Genomic DNA, 14,818 nt, shown 5'->3' with positions numbered 1-14,818 from the left:
ATCCCTTTGCTTGCTTCTATCATTCCAAACTTAAATGTTTGACTTTCTGGTTTCGGTACTCTCAGAAAAGTATCGGAGTGGGGAGGAAGTTGCACGGTATCCAACAAAAAAACTGGATTACCATCATGACATTTAGGTAAATTAATTTTTACTAACCCGTCCGCAAACTCCATACATAGATCATCCAAATTAATTTTGCATTTGTTGGCAGATAAAAAGTCAACACCTAGAATGGGGGGCACTGGAACACTCACAGCCAAAAAATCATGTTGGAAAACGTAGCCATCTATTGAAAAGGTTAAATTAACTTTTCCAATTGATTCAAAGATTGTACCTGATGCCCCAATCATCTTCACTGATTTTTTTGTAATTGTTGTTTTCTTTGGTACTATGGATGCCGGAATTCAAGATACACGGGCACCTGTATCAATAATAAATGGCAACACTTTAAGATTTAGATTAATAAAAACATGTAAACTTCTCTCTCCACCATTAGTGCCTCTATGATCTAAGAGAGTTGGAAGTATCTCGTATTCATTCGCGAGTGATTCAACTATCACCCTCTCGAAGAGAATAAGGACGGCAGTTGCTGCAGAAAATTCTGCTGTTGTTGTCTTTGTAACACTCTTATCGTCAAACCTGTATATCTCGCCGCCAACAGAGCAATAAGCTACGAAATGACCATTTGTAGCAGTGGTTCCCTGTCTTGCAACCAGGGTTACCATACGATAAATTATTTTCGGCATTTTTTTCGAAGACATGTATTTGGCAAAGTCTAGTGTTAGATTGTTATGGATAGGTACTTCAATGGGTTGTGTAGGAGATTCGTATCGATTTAGATGAAGGCATATAATATTAGGCAGTTTTTCCAAATCAGATTGTTTGATTATTTCTTTCTGAGATCCACAATGGCTGCATGAGTAATCAGATAGTTTCTCGGCTTTAAAATAGTTGTCCAATGCGTCTTGCAAGTTACTACAATCGGTTATAGACAAGGAAATATCCATGAAAGGCTGTGTCTCACGACACTCCTTCCCGCAGCTAATGCATTTTATTTTATTGACAATATGACCAAGGAATAGGTCATCTAGTACTGAACCAAAATTCCCTTTCGTCTTCGTATTTAGAAATTTGCTGAAGCCCAGTTAGGAATATCGATTTTGTCTCCCTCAATTTAAAAAAAAATCATAAAGGGGCGTATAGCTTTACGGCTCGTTTTTGTGGTGACAAAGGTTTGTTTTAGAACGCAAATAAGGCATTTCGAATTTTTATTGCAAATATCCTTATGTGGTGGGGTGTTCAACAGAAACTTGGTAAACATAGGGACGTGGAAAAAAGCTTGTAACGTTGCATTCATATAGCACGAGTTACGAATATTCTTCATTCCCACACCAGGTAAGCTACACAACATTTCCGGATTGTAAGAACGTGGCATAATCTCACGTGAATCTTCTGCGTGTTCGGGGGGATATTGGCAGTTACTGGTTGAAGGCGTTTTACAACAAGCGCTATAAGTGAGTGGAGCTTTAGTAAAGCTAACGTTCGGCCTTTGCTCCCCAAGGCCGAAGAATTCTAGTTTTCCGATGATGACCTCTGGTTGTCGCAACCATCCGATGGGGTTGTTCCGACCGCATATATAGGTCTTGTTTTATGCCGTTCGGTCCTGGCTTGAATATCTTGAGCTACAGCCAAAGCATTTTTAATTGTGTTAGGTTGACCAGCTACCACTAATTTTATTAGTTCGGGATCTCTTAACCCATCTATAAATTGGTTTTTTAGCAAATCATCTACATATGACTTAGGAGCGGATTTGAAGGCTGCAATAGACAATAACTCAAGTGCAGTAGCAAATTCGGTAAGAGATTCCCTTGGCCCTTGAGTTCTGCGTTTAAATTCCTGAAAACAAATTTGCTCATGCACTGTAAATCGTTCTCTCATAAGTTGACGCAGCTCTGCCCATGAGGGGAATCGGTCGGTAGGCAAAGTTGCAAACAGCCGAAGAGCATCTTCTCTTAAATTGGATATAACGGCCATAACCTTTTCCCCTTCTGTCCACCCATAAAAATTAGATGTGTGCTCTACAAGACATTCGTAGTCAGACCATGGAGATTTGCCATCGTAAGAAGAGAGGTACTCATTGAAAGGGCGACCATGAAGACTATGGTGAGTTTCTTGGATGGTTGGTTGAGGGGGACGAGGCGCTGAGCTGTTTCGATATGATCCATGGTGACTGTGACTACAGCTCTGTGGAATATCACTTGTTGTGAAATTACACTCATGATGAGAGCAATGCTGCTGATTAATAGTTGTTGTTGTTTGGGTGGCAACATATGGTGACACATTCGTAGTGAGGGCAGAAGACGATAGCGAAGAGTTACTAAATGGTTGCATTCCATGAGAGCTGTTGTTGTTACGAATAGATGAGGAATGTCCAACATATGAGGTGGTAACTGCAATGGGTGGTGTGTTGCTGCCGTAGTTAGCAGAGTAACCAGAGCAGACTTGGGGCTGCGCTAAATGCATAAACGTTGAGTTCGATGACACAGCTAGGTTTTGGAAGTCATTAGTACATGCTAGTAAGCCAGTGCAGGCAGGTAGACTGCTACTTCGTGATGGAGTTGCTGTAGACCCTGTTGACGACGGAGAAAATCTGAGAGCAGCATTTGTAATTGTTTGTTCCAAACTTACCAAACGGCTTTCAAAGAGAGTCTGCTGCATCTCAAATTTTCTGTCTATTTCCATTTTAAAGTTTTCGAGTTCACGCATTAAACCACCAGAATTTCGGGATGGCGCAGCAACCATGCTCCCAAGTCGAGCATACATGGATTCCGTGAAAGTGTTAATTCTAGATTGGGTATTATCTTGAAGATCGTCATCCCGTAGACGCTGCTGTTTCTTTTTATTTTTTGATGGCATTATGATATCTTCAACCTTTGAGGTTATTGTCAAGGTGGTAGAGTATAAACTTACACTCGAACGAAAACCCCACACCTGACACCAATGTGGCGAATTTTTAAGTTTTGTTTGGTGAGTGAGAAATTATTTATTTAAATAATGGTTCCCGAGAGGATTTATTTGTTTTTATATAATTTCAAAACTCTTTATTCAATTCAATGGTTACAAAAGAAAACAAATTGTATATCTCTTTGAACACACGCACGTGCCAAAGGTAAGAATAATCCATTCCAAAAAAAAACACATGAAAAAAATAAACAACAGCTGATTGCTGCTAATCTTGACATTTGATAATAAAAGGGGATCTATGGACTCTGCTCACGTTAGGAATTTACAACAATATTATTAGACATGATTAGATCTCTCAATTTTTACACGGGTTCTACGAATAATCGATAAATAATTAAAATCTAATTTTTTATGTATTATTATTTCGGAACCAATAAAAAATACGAATGTATTCACTCTTTACCGTCATTTTAAATACTGATAGAAAGTGTGTATTTTTTTTTCTTTGTTCGTTAAAAAAAATATTTTTAAAGTGTTTTTGTTTTCTTTTTACACTTTTACAGTAGATTCTCTATATATTTGCTGTTTGTTGTATTGTAAACTAAATCTACTTATGTACAGTATTTGAATTATATGAATTTGCCAAAATAATTTTTAACATTAATTGAATTGTATACAAGATTTTTGTTTGCATGAGGTCCATGCCAATCAACCTAAAGACAATGATGATTATGTCCCCGCGTTCATAGATTAAGGCATTCCAAATAAATGAACAATAGTCAGTAAAAATGGGTTCTACTTGCAAAAAAGAAAAAGCTTTTTCAATCAATTGACAATGAATTGAAACAATAGAAAAATATATAAACAAATAAACACAAATTAATTGAAATGCTTGCTAATAGCGCGAAAGCTCATCGCATATATTGTACACTGTATGGGTGACTCTGCCATGGATATTTTACTGGAAATTCTCACAAAAAGACAAAAGATCACAAAAAATTTTGAAATACAAAAATTATGTAGAGCTGATCCAATTACATAGAAAAACAGCTGTTCCAATTACATAGAAAAAAGTATATACACACAAAAAAAAATTCTTTCCTCCCAAACGAAATTTTAGACAAACAAAGTTCGTTTCTCATTTGCTTTTCGTTGAAAGGAAGTGTATTTGGAAGAAAAGTATATACTTTTTGTGATAAACGTTTATTCTTTTCCAGGATGTAAAAACAATTTCATAAAGACTAACTCAAAATTTTTTTTTCTGGCTAATTGCATTTTCCCTCACATCTTTCTCACTTCCACGAAGTTTTTTTTAGTTCCTAGCACCTTTTTCTGTAATACAAACAATGTAGAAGAAATTTTACGATTTTATAAATTTTTAATTTTTTTTACCTTTCGCCTGGACGGAGAATCGAACCGCGGACCATGCAATTTGTAAGTCAAAATACTATCCACTGAGCTATGTAGCCGTTATTGTCATCAATAGACAATTACCCATATAAGTTATATTTATATAGCATAGCTTGCGGCGCCCACGAGCCGATTAAACAAAGTTTATTTAACAGAAAAATACATTTAGTTGGGCACCGTGGAGCAGTGGTTGTTAGGTCCGACTTGCATGCCAAGGGTCGTGGGTTCGATCCCTGCTTCGACTAAAGTTTTTTTTTTACATATATTCCAGATATGGTCGGAAGATTCCGAACAAATGTTCATCATTACATTCTACTATATTACATTTTTACTATGAATTGTAGAATGTGTCTTATTAAAGACCTAATAAGACACAGAAAAGAAAGTGTTTGATATAAACGAAATGGACTGTGTTGTTGGTTCAAAAATAACTTTTTTATTGAAAAAATAAAAATTTTGTAACAAACGAATTTTTTTGGTGATAAAAGTGTATACAATTCAAAACACTCTAACAAAAGAAAAACGTTTTCGGTACACGTTTTCCAAACGTTTTTTTCTTTGTGTGTACGGCCATAAGTTCGGCCAGGTTGGATGAAATTTGCTTCTCTTTGAGGCTCCGCAAGCCAAATCTGGGGATCGGTTTATATGGGGGCTATATATAATTATGGACCGATGTGAACGAATTTTTGCATGGTTGTTAGAGACCATATACCAACACCATAAACCAACTTTCAGCCGGATCGGATGAAATGTTTTTTCTCTTTGAGGCTCCGCAAGCCAAATCAGGGGATCGGTTTATATGGGGGCTATATACAATTATGGACCGATATGGACCAATTTTTGCATGGTTGTTAGAGACCATATGCCAACACCATGTTCCATATTTCAGCCGGATCGGATAAAATTTGCTTCTCTCCGCAAGCCAAATTTGGGGGTACGTTTATATGGGGTCTATACGTAAAAGTGATCAGATATGACCCATTTGCAATACCACCCGATCTACATCAATAACAACTACTTGTGCCAAGTTTCAAGTCGATAGATTGCTTCATTTGGAAGTTACACTCAAAAAAAAAGTGAACTCTCTATTTCACTAAAGCCAATTTAACTTTATTTTAGTTCATGGAATTATTATGTTTGGAGAAAGTTTCCTTTACTCTAATAATTTTTTGTGTACGTTAGTTAAATTACCTAAAACCGAGGAAAAAAATATACTCAAATGAAGCATAAAGATTAACTAAATTCGTGTCTTCCAGAAAATAGTTCAGAATTTCTTTAAATTTGTAAATTTTACCAAAAATGCGTCCATCATGAACTTCGTATGTCACTAAAGACATTCTTGCAATTCTGAACTCCAAGTTTTTCCTTCAAACTACAAAATTTTCTTTAACAAGTAAAAAAATTTAGCTATGTCTAATAACTTTTCTTGAATTTGTCGAAAAATATTTACTTATTTTTATGACATCGACATGATGCCAACGTTTGTAATACTATTTAGTTAAATTTTCTACAAATATTCAAAATTTTCTAAAATTAACAGAAAGTTTTTTTGCTGGTGGGTTCACTGTTTTTTTCAGTGTAGCGTGATTTCAACAGACGGGCATGCTTAGATCGACTCAGAATTTCACCACGACCTAGAATACAAACAGAATGACAAAGTTAATAAGGAAAGTTTAATGTCGGGCGCTGAACCACTTTGTAGATCCATATTTTCGATACCATACCATATATGTCCCAATCATATATACATTCAAATCTGACTTTGTTAGACTTCTAAAAAATCTATAGACTTAAAATTTATGTCGTCTAATGCCCTGGGGTGGAGTACAATGTTAGTAAAAAACAAGTATAAACGGCCGTAAGTTCGGCCAGGTCGAATCTTATGTACCCTCCACCATGGATTGCGTAGAAACTTCTACGAAGGGCTGTCATCCACAATCGAATTACTTGGGTTGTGGTATCTTAAATCGCTTTCTAAATTGTGAGTTAGTCCATACGTGGTATATATTAGACAAAAAGGTATGTAAGTCTACAAATAATTACGAATCGATATGGACTTTTGCACAGTACGTAGGGAGCCAGAATTGAAATATGGGGGTCGCTTATATGGGGGCTATATACAATTATGAACTTGATATGGACCAATTTTTGTGTGATTGGGGATCGATTTATCTGAGGGCTATTTATAACTATAGACCGATATGGACCTAGTTAGGCATGGTTGTTAACGGCAATATACTAGCACAATGTACCAATTTCAACTGACTCGGATGAAATTTGCTCCTCCAAGAGACACCAAAACCAAATCTCGGGATCGGTTTATATGGGGGCTATATATGATTATGGACTGATATGGACCACTTTTGCATGGTTGTTAAATATCATATACTACCACCACGTACCAAATTTCAACCAGACCGGACGAATTTTGCTTCTCCAAAAGGCACCGGAGGTCAAATCTGGGTATCGGTTTATATGGATGCTATATATAATTATGGACTGATATGAACCAATTCCTGCATGGTTGTTGGATACCATATGCTAACATTACATACCAAATTTCAACCGAATCGGATGAATTTTGCTCTTCCAAGGGGCTCCGGAGGTCAAATCTGGGGATGGGTTTATATGGGGGCTATATATAATTATGGACCGATTTCGACCAATTTTTGCATGGCCATTAGAGACCATATACTTACACCATGTACCAAATTTCAGCCGGATCGGATGAAATTTGCTTCTCTTAGAGGCTCCGAAAGCCAAATCGGGGGATCGGTTTATATGGGGGCTATATATAATTATTGACTGATGTGGACCAATTTTTGCATAGTTGTTAGAGACCATATCATGTACCAATCAGCCCGATCGGATGAAATTTGCTTCTTTTGGAGGATCTACAAGCCAAATTTGGGTGTCCGTTTATATGGGGGCTATACGTAAAAGTGGACTGATATGGCCCATTTGCAATACCATCCGACCTACATCAATAACAACTACTTGTACCAAGTTTCAAGTCGATAGCTTGTTTCGTTCGGAACTTAGCGTGATTTCAACAGACGGACGGACGGACGGACTGTCGGACATGCTCAGATCGACTCAGAATTTCACCACGACCAAGAATATATATACTTTATGGGGTCTTAGAGCAATATTTCGATGTGTTACAAACGGAATGACAAAGTTAATATATCCCCATCCTATGGTGGAGGGTATAACAAGTAAGAAAAGTCTAAAGTCGGGCGGGCCGATTATATTATACCCTTCACCAGTACGTAGACCAAAATTTGGTGTTACCATCTCAATTCCTTCAAAATCGCTGGGAGTTATTATGAAGGTTTTTATTCCCATATTCCAGTATATATATATCTTAGTCGACTTGGAGACAATTTTTTTTTACTTCTGCAAAATCTATAGAATTAAAATTTAAATCGGCCCTAACGCCCTGGGATGAAACACAACGTTAGTAAAAAATTTTGGAAATATAATGCTAGAGCAATTTTGATGCAATTGTACAAAAGAGCATTTATAATTTATCGGGCAATACATATGAATTCGAGATATAGGACAATTAGAGTAATATTACAATTTTTGCTACTCGGCAGTTGCGATTTTACAAGGATATTGGGTAAATCTCGCTAAGATATGTGGTCAATTGTGAGTTGTGATATATTATTTGGCCAATTCGGGCGATATTTCCACAAGTCGGAGCTTTTATAAAATTCGACCATTCTGTGGAAAGTTTGGCATTACAATTTTGTATAAAATGTGGGTATTTTGGCCATATTCGATCAAGATGATACATTTAAATAGCATATTAAATATATTCTCTGAGGAAACTAATGAGTCAATTGAAGGAAAATCCCATTGAAAATGGGTCTAATATATGAAACATTCTACCCTATTTTTCCAACTCTGGCGTACATATATATGGGTGCTATATCTAAATCTGATCCGATTTTGACCAAATTTGACATGCATATATAGAATAATAATTCTGCTATCTTTGCAAAATTTCACGTAAATGGAAGTATAACTTTGGCCTCTGTGGGTAAATCGGGCGAAAGATATATATGGTAGCTATATCTAAATCGGGGCCGATTTTAATCAAATTTGGCACACTTAACGATAATATTAACCGTACTCCTTGTGCAAAATTTGAAAAAAATTGGGGTGACCTTTGCTCTCCGGAGCTCTCCAAGGGGCTCCGAAGTTCAAATCTGGGGATCAGTTTATATGAGGGCTATATATAATTATGGACTGATATAGACCAATTCATGCATGGTTCTTAGAGACCATATACTAACACCATGTACCAAATTTCAGCCAGATTGGATGAATTTTGCTCATACATGAGGCTCCGGAGGTCAAATCTGGAAATCGGTTTATATGGGGGCTATGTATAATTATGGACCGATGTGGACCAATTTTTGCATGATTGTTAGAGACCATATACTAACACCACGTACCAAATTTCAACCGGATCGGGCGAACTTTGCTCTTGCAAGGGGCTCCGGAGGTCAAACCTGGGGATCAGTTTATATGGGAGCTACGTATAATTATGGACCGATATGGACCAATTCCTGCATGGTTATTAGAGACCATATACTAACACCTCGTACCAAATTTCAACCGTATCGGATGAATTTTGTACCTCCAAGAGGCTCGGCAAGGCAAATCTAAGAGCCGGTTTATATGGGGGCTATAGGTAAAAGTGGTCCGATATGGCCCATTTGCCATAACATCCGACCTACATCAATAACAACTACTTGTGCCAAGTTTCAAGTCGATAGCTTATTTCGTTCGGAAGTTAGCGTGATTTCAACAGACGTACATGCTTAGATGGACTCAGAATTTCACCACGACCCCGGAATATATATACTTTATGGGGTCTTAGAGCAATATTTCGATGTCTTACAAACGGAATGACAAAGTTAATATACCCCCTATCCTATGGTGGAGGGTATAAAAATGTCTACGATTTTGTAATCGCATGAATGATTTTGATACCGTCGGCTTGATAAAAGTGGAATTCATAACAATGGAACATGAACCATTTTTCTCTTTGATGACAGAAATGAAGGAGCACAGTCGTACACAGAATATAACCATTATTATATGGCCCCTCGTCATTCCATGAATTAGTAATAATAAATAAAACTTGAAGGCATTGGTCTACAGATGAATTTCGCTTTCATGTTCTATCTGTATTTGGTCCGGCCAGTTTATGTGGTGTGGCTTCTTAATAACAATTTAAGTATTTCCATGAAATTTCTCACATTAACACTAAGGCATGGAAGGGGACAATATATCTACCACCCCGCTGTCTAGCATTATCGATCCATCACCAATCGCCCCCGCCCTTCCCATCATCATGGTCTACTGTAGTCATCAATTCATTGGTTACACCATCTGCTATCTGAGACTAAGGGAGTTGGTGTGCGACGGTGTGTGTGTGTGTGTGTTTGCGGGTAAATGGCCTACAAAGACCCATTGTGTTCATCAACTTGTCTTACACATAATTATGGCCTAAATCATGACTGATGTTGGCCTACAAAAATTCATTCACATTTCTTTGTATTTGCTGGCATGGCAACGGAACATTCATCCATGCCGTACCACTCCAATCCAATCCAATGATGATACGGTCAAACTGAAGACTGAAGAATTAATGTCGAAAATGAAAATCTCTTCAGCATTAAATTCCAACGAAGAGAGCTCATCGATGTTGCCGACAAATATGACAAAAGCCATAGCGACATAAATTCATTTAACGCCCAATTCAAAATTGTTCAATAATAAAATCAAAAACGGATAAAAGCCACCAAGTAAATAAAAGCAATTACGATGAATTGAATTAGCGATGAATATTTCGAGTGTAAAATGATAAAATTAAAACCATTTTCCGTCTTTGATGATTTCTCCATTATGATGATTTTGAATTTTTGCAGACATAAATCCTACGTATGTATCTTCCAGCAATGATTAAGAATTCAGAAATTTGTCATCAATCAAATAAAAATGAGAGGATTTTATGTACACATTTAAATCGACGGAATTTTTATGCAGAGATCACCTCCCAGGGCATTTTTCCCGCAAAAATTTCCTTTTCTAGCCAAACATAAAATAGTTGTCGAAATCAGATATAAATAATGTTCGAGAAACTAATATGGTTGTGACAAACATGTTAGGTTAGGTTAAAGTGGCAGCCCGATTAAGATTCCGGCTCACTTAGACTATTCAGTCCATTGTGATGCCACATTAACTAAAAGTACCTATTACATATGGGCACTTCTAGTTTTAACCGTTGAACCTTCTCGATTAGTTTTCTTCGCTGAACCAACCAGATTGTTCCAAAAACATTAGCAGACTGCTTAAGTTAACATTTTCCAGGTCCGCCAGTAATCGGAAGCTACCCAGCAAAAAAATTTGGAAGTTCTTCCAAAGGCACAACTTTAAAAGCACTTCCAGAAGATGCACTCCCAATGATGTTCTTTATTTTAACTACCCAGGAAGTTCTTTTAATTCACATTTTTATAACTTGGTTTGCTCATACTTTTAATAAGTAATTTTAATTTTTTTTTTTTGTTTCAAATAGGTTAAAAACAGAGTAAGAATTCATAAAATGGTAGAAATCATTTAAATTTTGTCGACAAAAATACTAAATCCAATCTAAAAAAAATTGTGAATTTTTGAAAATATTTGAGGTGAAACGTTTCCGCCAAGCGTTAGAATCCCTTAAAAATGATAAAAAAATTATAAAAATTATTTATTTGACAAAATATCACAGAATTTTTTAATATTTCACCCAAAGCATTGAATTCGGATGACACCTAAAGAAGTGATGCAAATTCAGTGCAACGGCTGTTGAAATGGAGGACTTCCGTCCCAAGCCCATGTTAAATTCATCGCTTCTGCGTCAATTTTGCACCACTTCCGGATCCAAAAAGAACATTTTCATTACTTTTTTGGCGCCGCTTTTTTTGCTGGGTATATGCTCCTAAAAGTTGCTTGCGCTTTACACAAAATGCAGGACACTCACACAAGAGGTGTTTAATTGATTCTTTTTCCTCCGCATCATGACAGCTTATACAATAGTCATTTCGCGCCAATAGTTTTTGCAAAATCGCCTATCAGGCAGCGACCCGTTATAGCAGATATCAGGAGTGATATCTGACGTCTCGAGAACATTAGCATATCTAGTGTGCGGTTTAAGTTGAAATGGGGCCATATTTGCTTAGTGTCGTTACAACCCTTGCAATTTTCCCATCGAACACTTGCCATCATAACAGCCTTCTCACGCAGTATGAGCTTGCAGGTATCTAGGGGCATACCAACAAATTCTAGTTCCCCTGGAATATGTAAGGTAGTCCCTAGCCTTGCCAACTCATCCGCTTCGCAGTTCCCCGGTATGTTCCTATGGCCAGGCACCCATATTAGGTGAATATTGTACTGCTCAGCCATCTCATTGAGAGATTTGCGGCAGTCGATGGCCGTTTTCGAGTTAAGGAACACAGAGTCCAAGGATTTTATTGCAGGTTGAATGTCTGAGTATATATTAATGCCCACATTTTTTGGAACATTACTTCTCAGCCAATTCGCCACCTCTCTTATTGCTAATATTTCAGCCTGAAAAACACAACAGTGATTAGGTAATCTTTTCGCTATTCGAAGTTCCCGATCATTAGAATATACTCCGAAACCCAATTGTCCATCCAATTTGGAGCCATCAGTGTAGAAATCTATATATTCTTTATTCCCCGGGGTCTGTGTGCACCACGCCTCACTGTTGGGGATTAGAGTCTCAAACTTTTTGTCGAAAAGTGGACTCGCCAAAGTGTAATCCACTACGCTAGGCACATCTGTCATTATTTTGAGGACCGAACTGTGACCGTAACTTTTTTCCGACCACAGCGATAGCTCGCGCAACCACACAGCCGTTGTTGCAGCTGACTGTTTGGCCAAAATGTCTAAAGGCAATAGATGCAATAAGACATTAAGGGAATTTGTTCCTGTCTTGCTGAATGCGCCTGAAATACACAAACACGGCATACGCTGAACTTTATCTAAACAAGTCGGTTTAGATAAAGTGTGGCTGAAATACGTCTCTTCATTAGCAGTTCGTCTAACAGCCTGAGTATACATGGATCAACATTCAGAGTTGTCAGTCCATTTAATATCGAGCTCGGATGGACATTATTGAACGCCCCTTCGATGTCTAGAAACGCCACGATTGTGTATTCTTTGACAGATAGTGAGCTTTCAATAAAGCTGACTATTTCATGTAGTGCGGTCTCAGTAGACCTGCCCTTCGAGTACGCATGCTGTCGTTTCGAGAACAAACTTGAATCGATGCTAGTTCTAAGATAAATATCTATCATCCTCTCCAGAGTCTTAAGTAGGAATGAGGATAAGCTGATTGGTCGGAAATCCTTCGCCCTCGAGTGAGAGGCTTTTCCCGTTTAAGGTATGAAAACGACTTTTGTTTCCCTCCACTTTCCGACAACCAGGGGATAATTTTGTCAGTTACTGCTTGTAACTCCGACGGAGTAATTCCATCAGGTCCGGGGGATTTGAATGGTCCAAAGCTATTTAGCGCCCATCTTATTCTAGTTTCCGATACAATTTCCTCGACAGGAAACGACCGCTGAGCAACTGTGGCACCGCCAGTACATGGTTCAACCGTCTGATTTCCAGGAAAATGTGTGTCCAATAGTACCTCCAGCGTCTCCTCACTGGACGTTGTCCAATTGCCCTCCGATGTTTTAATGAAACCTGGAGCGGAGTTGGTGGATGCTAGAACCTTCCGTAGTCTTGAAGCCTCGGACGTATTCTCAATACTGCTGCAGTAATCATTCCAAGAGTTATGCTGAGCCTTTCTCAGTTCTCGCTTGTATCCTCTTAGATTCTTCTTGTAAGCGTCCCAGTCCTCAGGGGCTCTGGTGGACTTTGCCTTGTTAAAGAGCTTCCTGCAGGATTTCCTCATATTATTTAATTCAGTAGACCACCATGGTGGTCGATTTTTCCCCCTTGGCTTCCCTCTAGGGCATGCAGCTTTCAGTGAGATGTTGAAGGCCTTAGTAATCCGCTCCACTGCGTGTTCGATATTTAGCACATTTCTAATATTTGTCTCTGTTATTTCCGGTATCATCATATTGAACGATTTCTTATACCTATTCCAGTCAGCTTTTCTAACATTTGGCGGAAATATGGTCTTGGTGATATGAACATCAAATTTGAAACTGATGTAGCGATGATCTGAGAAGCTGTGTTCACTTAAAACCTGCCACTCAGATATCATTTCATTCAGTTCTTGCGAGGCCAAGGTGATGTCCAAAACCTCTTGCCTGTTTTTAGTGACAAAGGTTGGGACATCTCCCTTGTTGCAAACTACCAGATTAGTACGCAAAATAAACTCTATTAGCGACTCTCCCCTTGCATTAGTATCACTACTTCCCCATATACTATGATGTGCATTCGCATCGCATCCCATAATGAGTTTCGTCTTCGTTTTCAGTGAGTCCTCCACTAAGGTCTTAACGGCACATGGAGGCATCTCCCTGTCATGTCCCATGTAGACCGAAGATACCCAATATTTGCATTTGGCTATTTCTAAATTGGCAACGACAGTGTCTGTATTGCATATTGAAGGAAGCAGAAACAAGTTGAGCTCGTTTTTAGCAATTATACAGGCTCGATTTACATCATTACCAGTATACTGCAATAGTTTGAACCCCGGAACATGTTACATGTTCACCATCCAAAATTAATATGTTGCTCTACACCCTCAAAAAAAAAAAACCAAACACATTTTGCTTCAAGCATATATATTTTCAGGATTGGTCCAAACAAAATATTGTTTATATTGTTCAAACATATTATGTTTCACCTTAGGGCATACACTGGTAGAAGAAATTTTAATGAAATTTTCTTTGTGTGGATATACTTTTAAGGCGCCAATTGGTTACTTCCATTATTTTACTTGCAGCATACTCCCAAGGTCTCTCTTTCTAAACACATATATGTTTATAGGCTATTTTTAAATTAATATATGTTTGCATCTAAGCATATTATATTTACAAACAGTTTATGTCTCAAACATAATATGTTCTAACATATTAACATATATGTCCCAAACATGTTATGCTAGTTTATGAACATTATATGCTTACACTTAAAAATATTGTGTTAAAAAATTTTAGTTCCAAACATATAATTTTTACACCCAAACATATGAAAAACAGTTGTTGTTGTTGTTGTTGAACAGTCTATTGTGATTTCATCCATTTTTATGTTATACGCTCTGGTACTTCAGCTTGTGGTCAGATCGAGGAACCCTGCGACTAAGGTGGGGTGCGTCCAAAGTAATCTGGTGGTAAGTCGGGTTGGTTTAGCAGGGCAAGAGAAAAGAGACCTGGGTTGCAAATTGGACATACGTCAGATACGC

General features: G+C 37.7%; 1 protein-coding gene across 1 annotated transcript; it reads right to left on the bottom strand.

Annotated features, from left to right (window-relative positions):
* Nucleotides 1–404: 404 nt before the first annotated feature.
* On the bottom strand, nt 405–1,435 carry LOC142231197 (uncharacterized). Its single transcript, XM_075301816.1, has 2 exons — nt 1,210–1,435; nt 405–1,093 (listed from the first exon to the last, which is right to left on the bottom strand). Exons 1-2 carry the CDS (start codon nt 1,433–1,435, stop codon nt 405–407), a joined length of 915 nt encoding a protein of 304 aa, XP_075157931.1.
* Nucleotides 1,436–14,818: the final 13,383 nt, after the last annotated feature.

The sequence above is a fragment of the Haematobia irritans genome, chromosome 3 (genome assembly GCF_050003625.1).
Source record: "Haematobia irritans isolate KBUSLIRL chromosome 3, ASM5000362v1, whole genome shotgun sequence".
Taxonomy (NCBI): Eukaryota; Metazoa; Arthropoda; class Insecta; order Diptera; family Muscidae; genus Haematobia; species Haematobia irritans.
Note: the sequence above shows the minus strand (reverse complement) of the source record. Positions and strands in the feature narration are given on the sequence as shown.

What these genes read in the sequence shown, in the direction of transcription:
- LOC142231197 (XM_075301816.1), bottom strand. Translation starts at nt 1,435, where the DNA reads ATGCCACGTTCTTACAATCCGGAAATGTTGTGTAGCTTACCTGGTGTG. An exon ending in TGTCACCACAAAAACGAGCC is followed by an intron (nt 1,094 to 1,209) that starts GTAAAGCTATAC and finishes ATTTTGGTTCAG; the next exon opens with TACTAGATGACCTATTCCTT.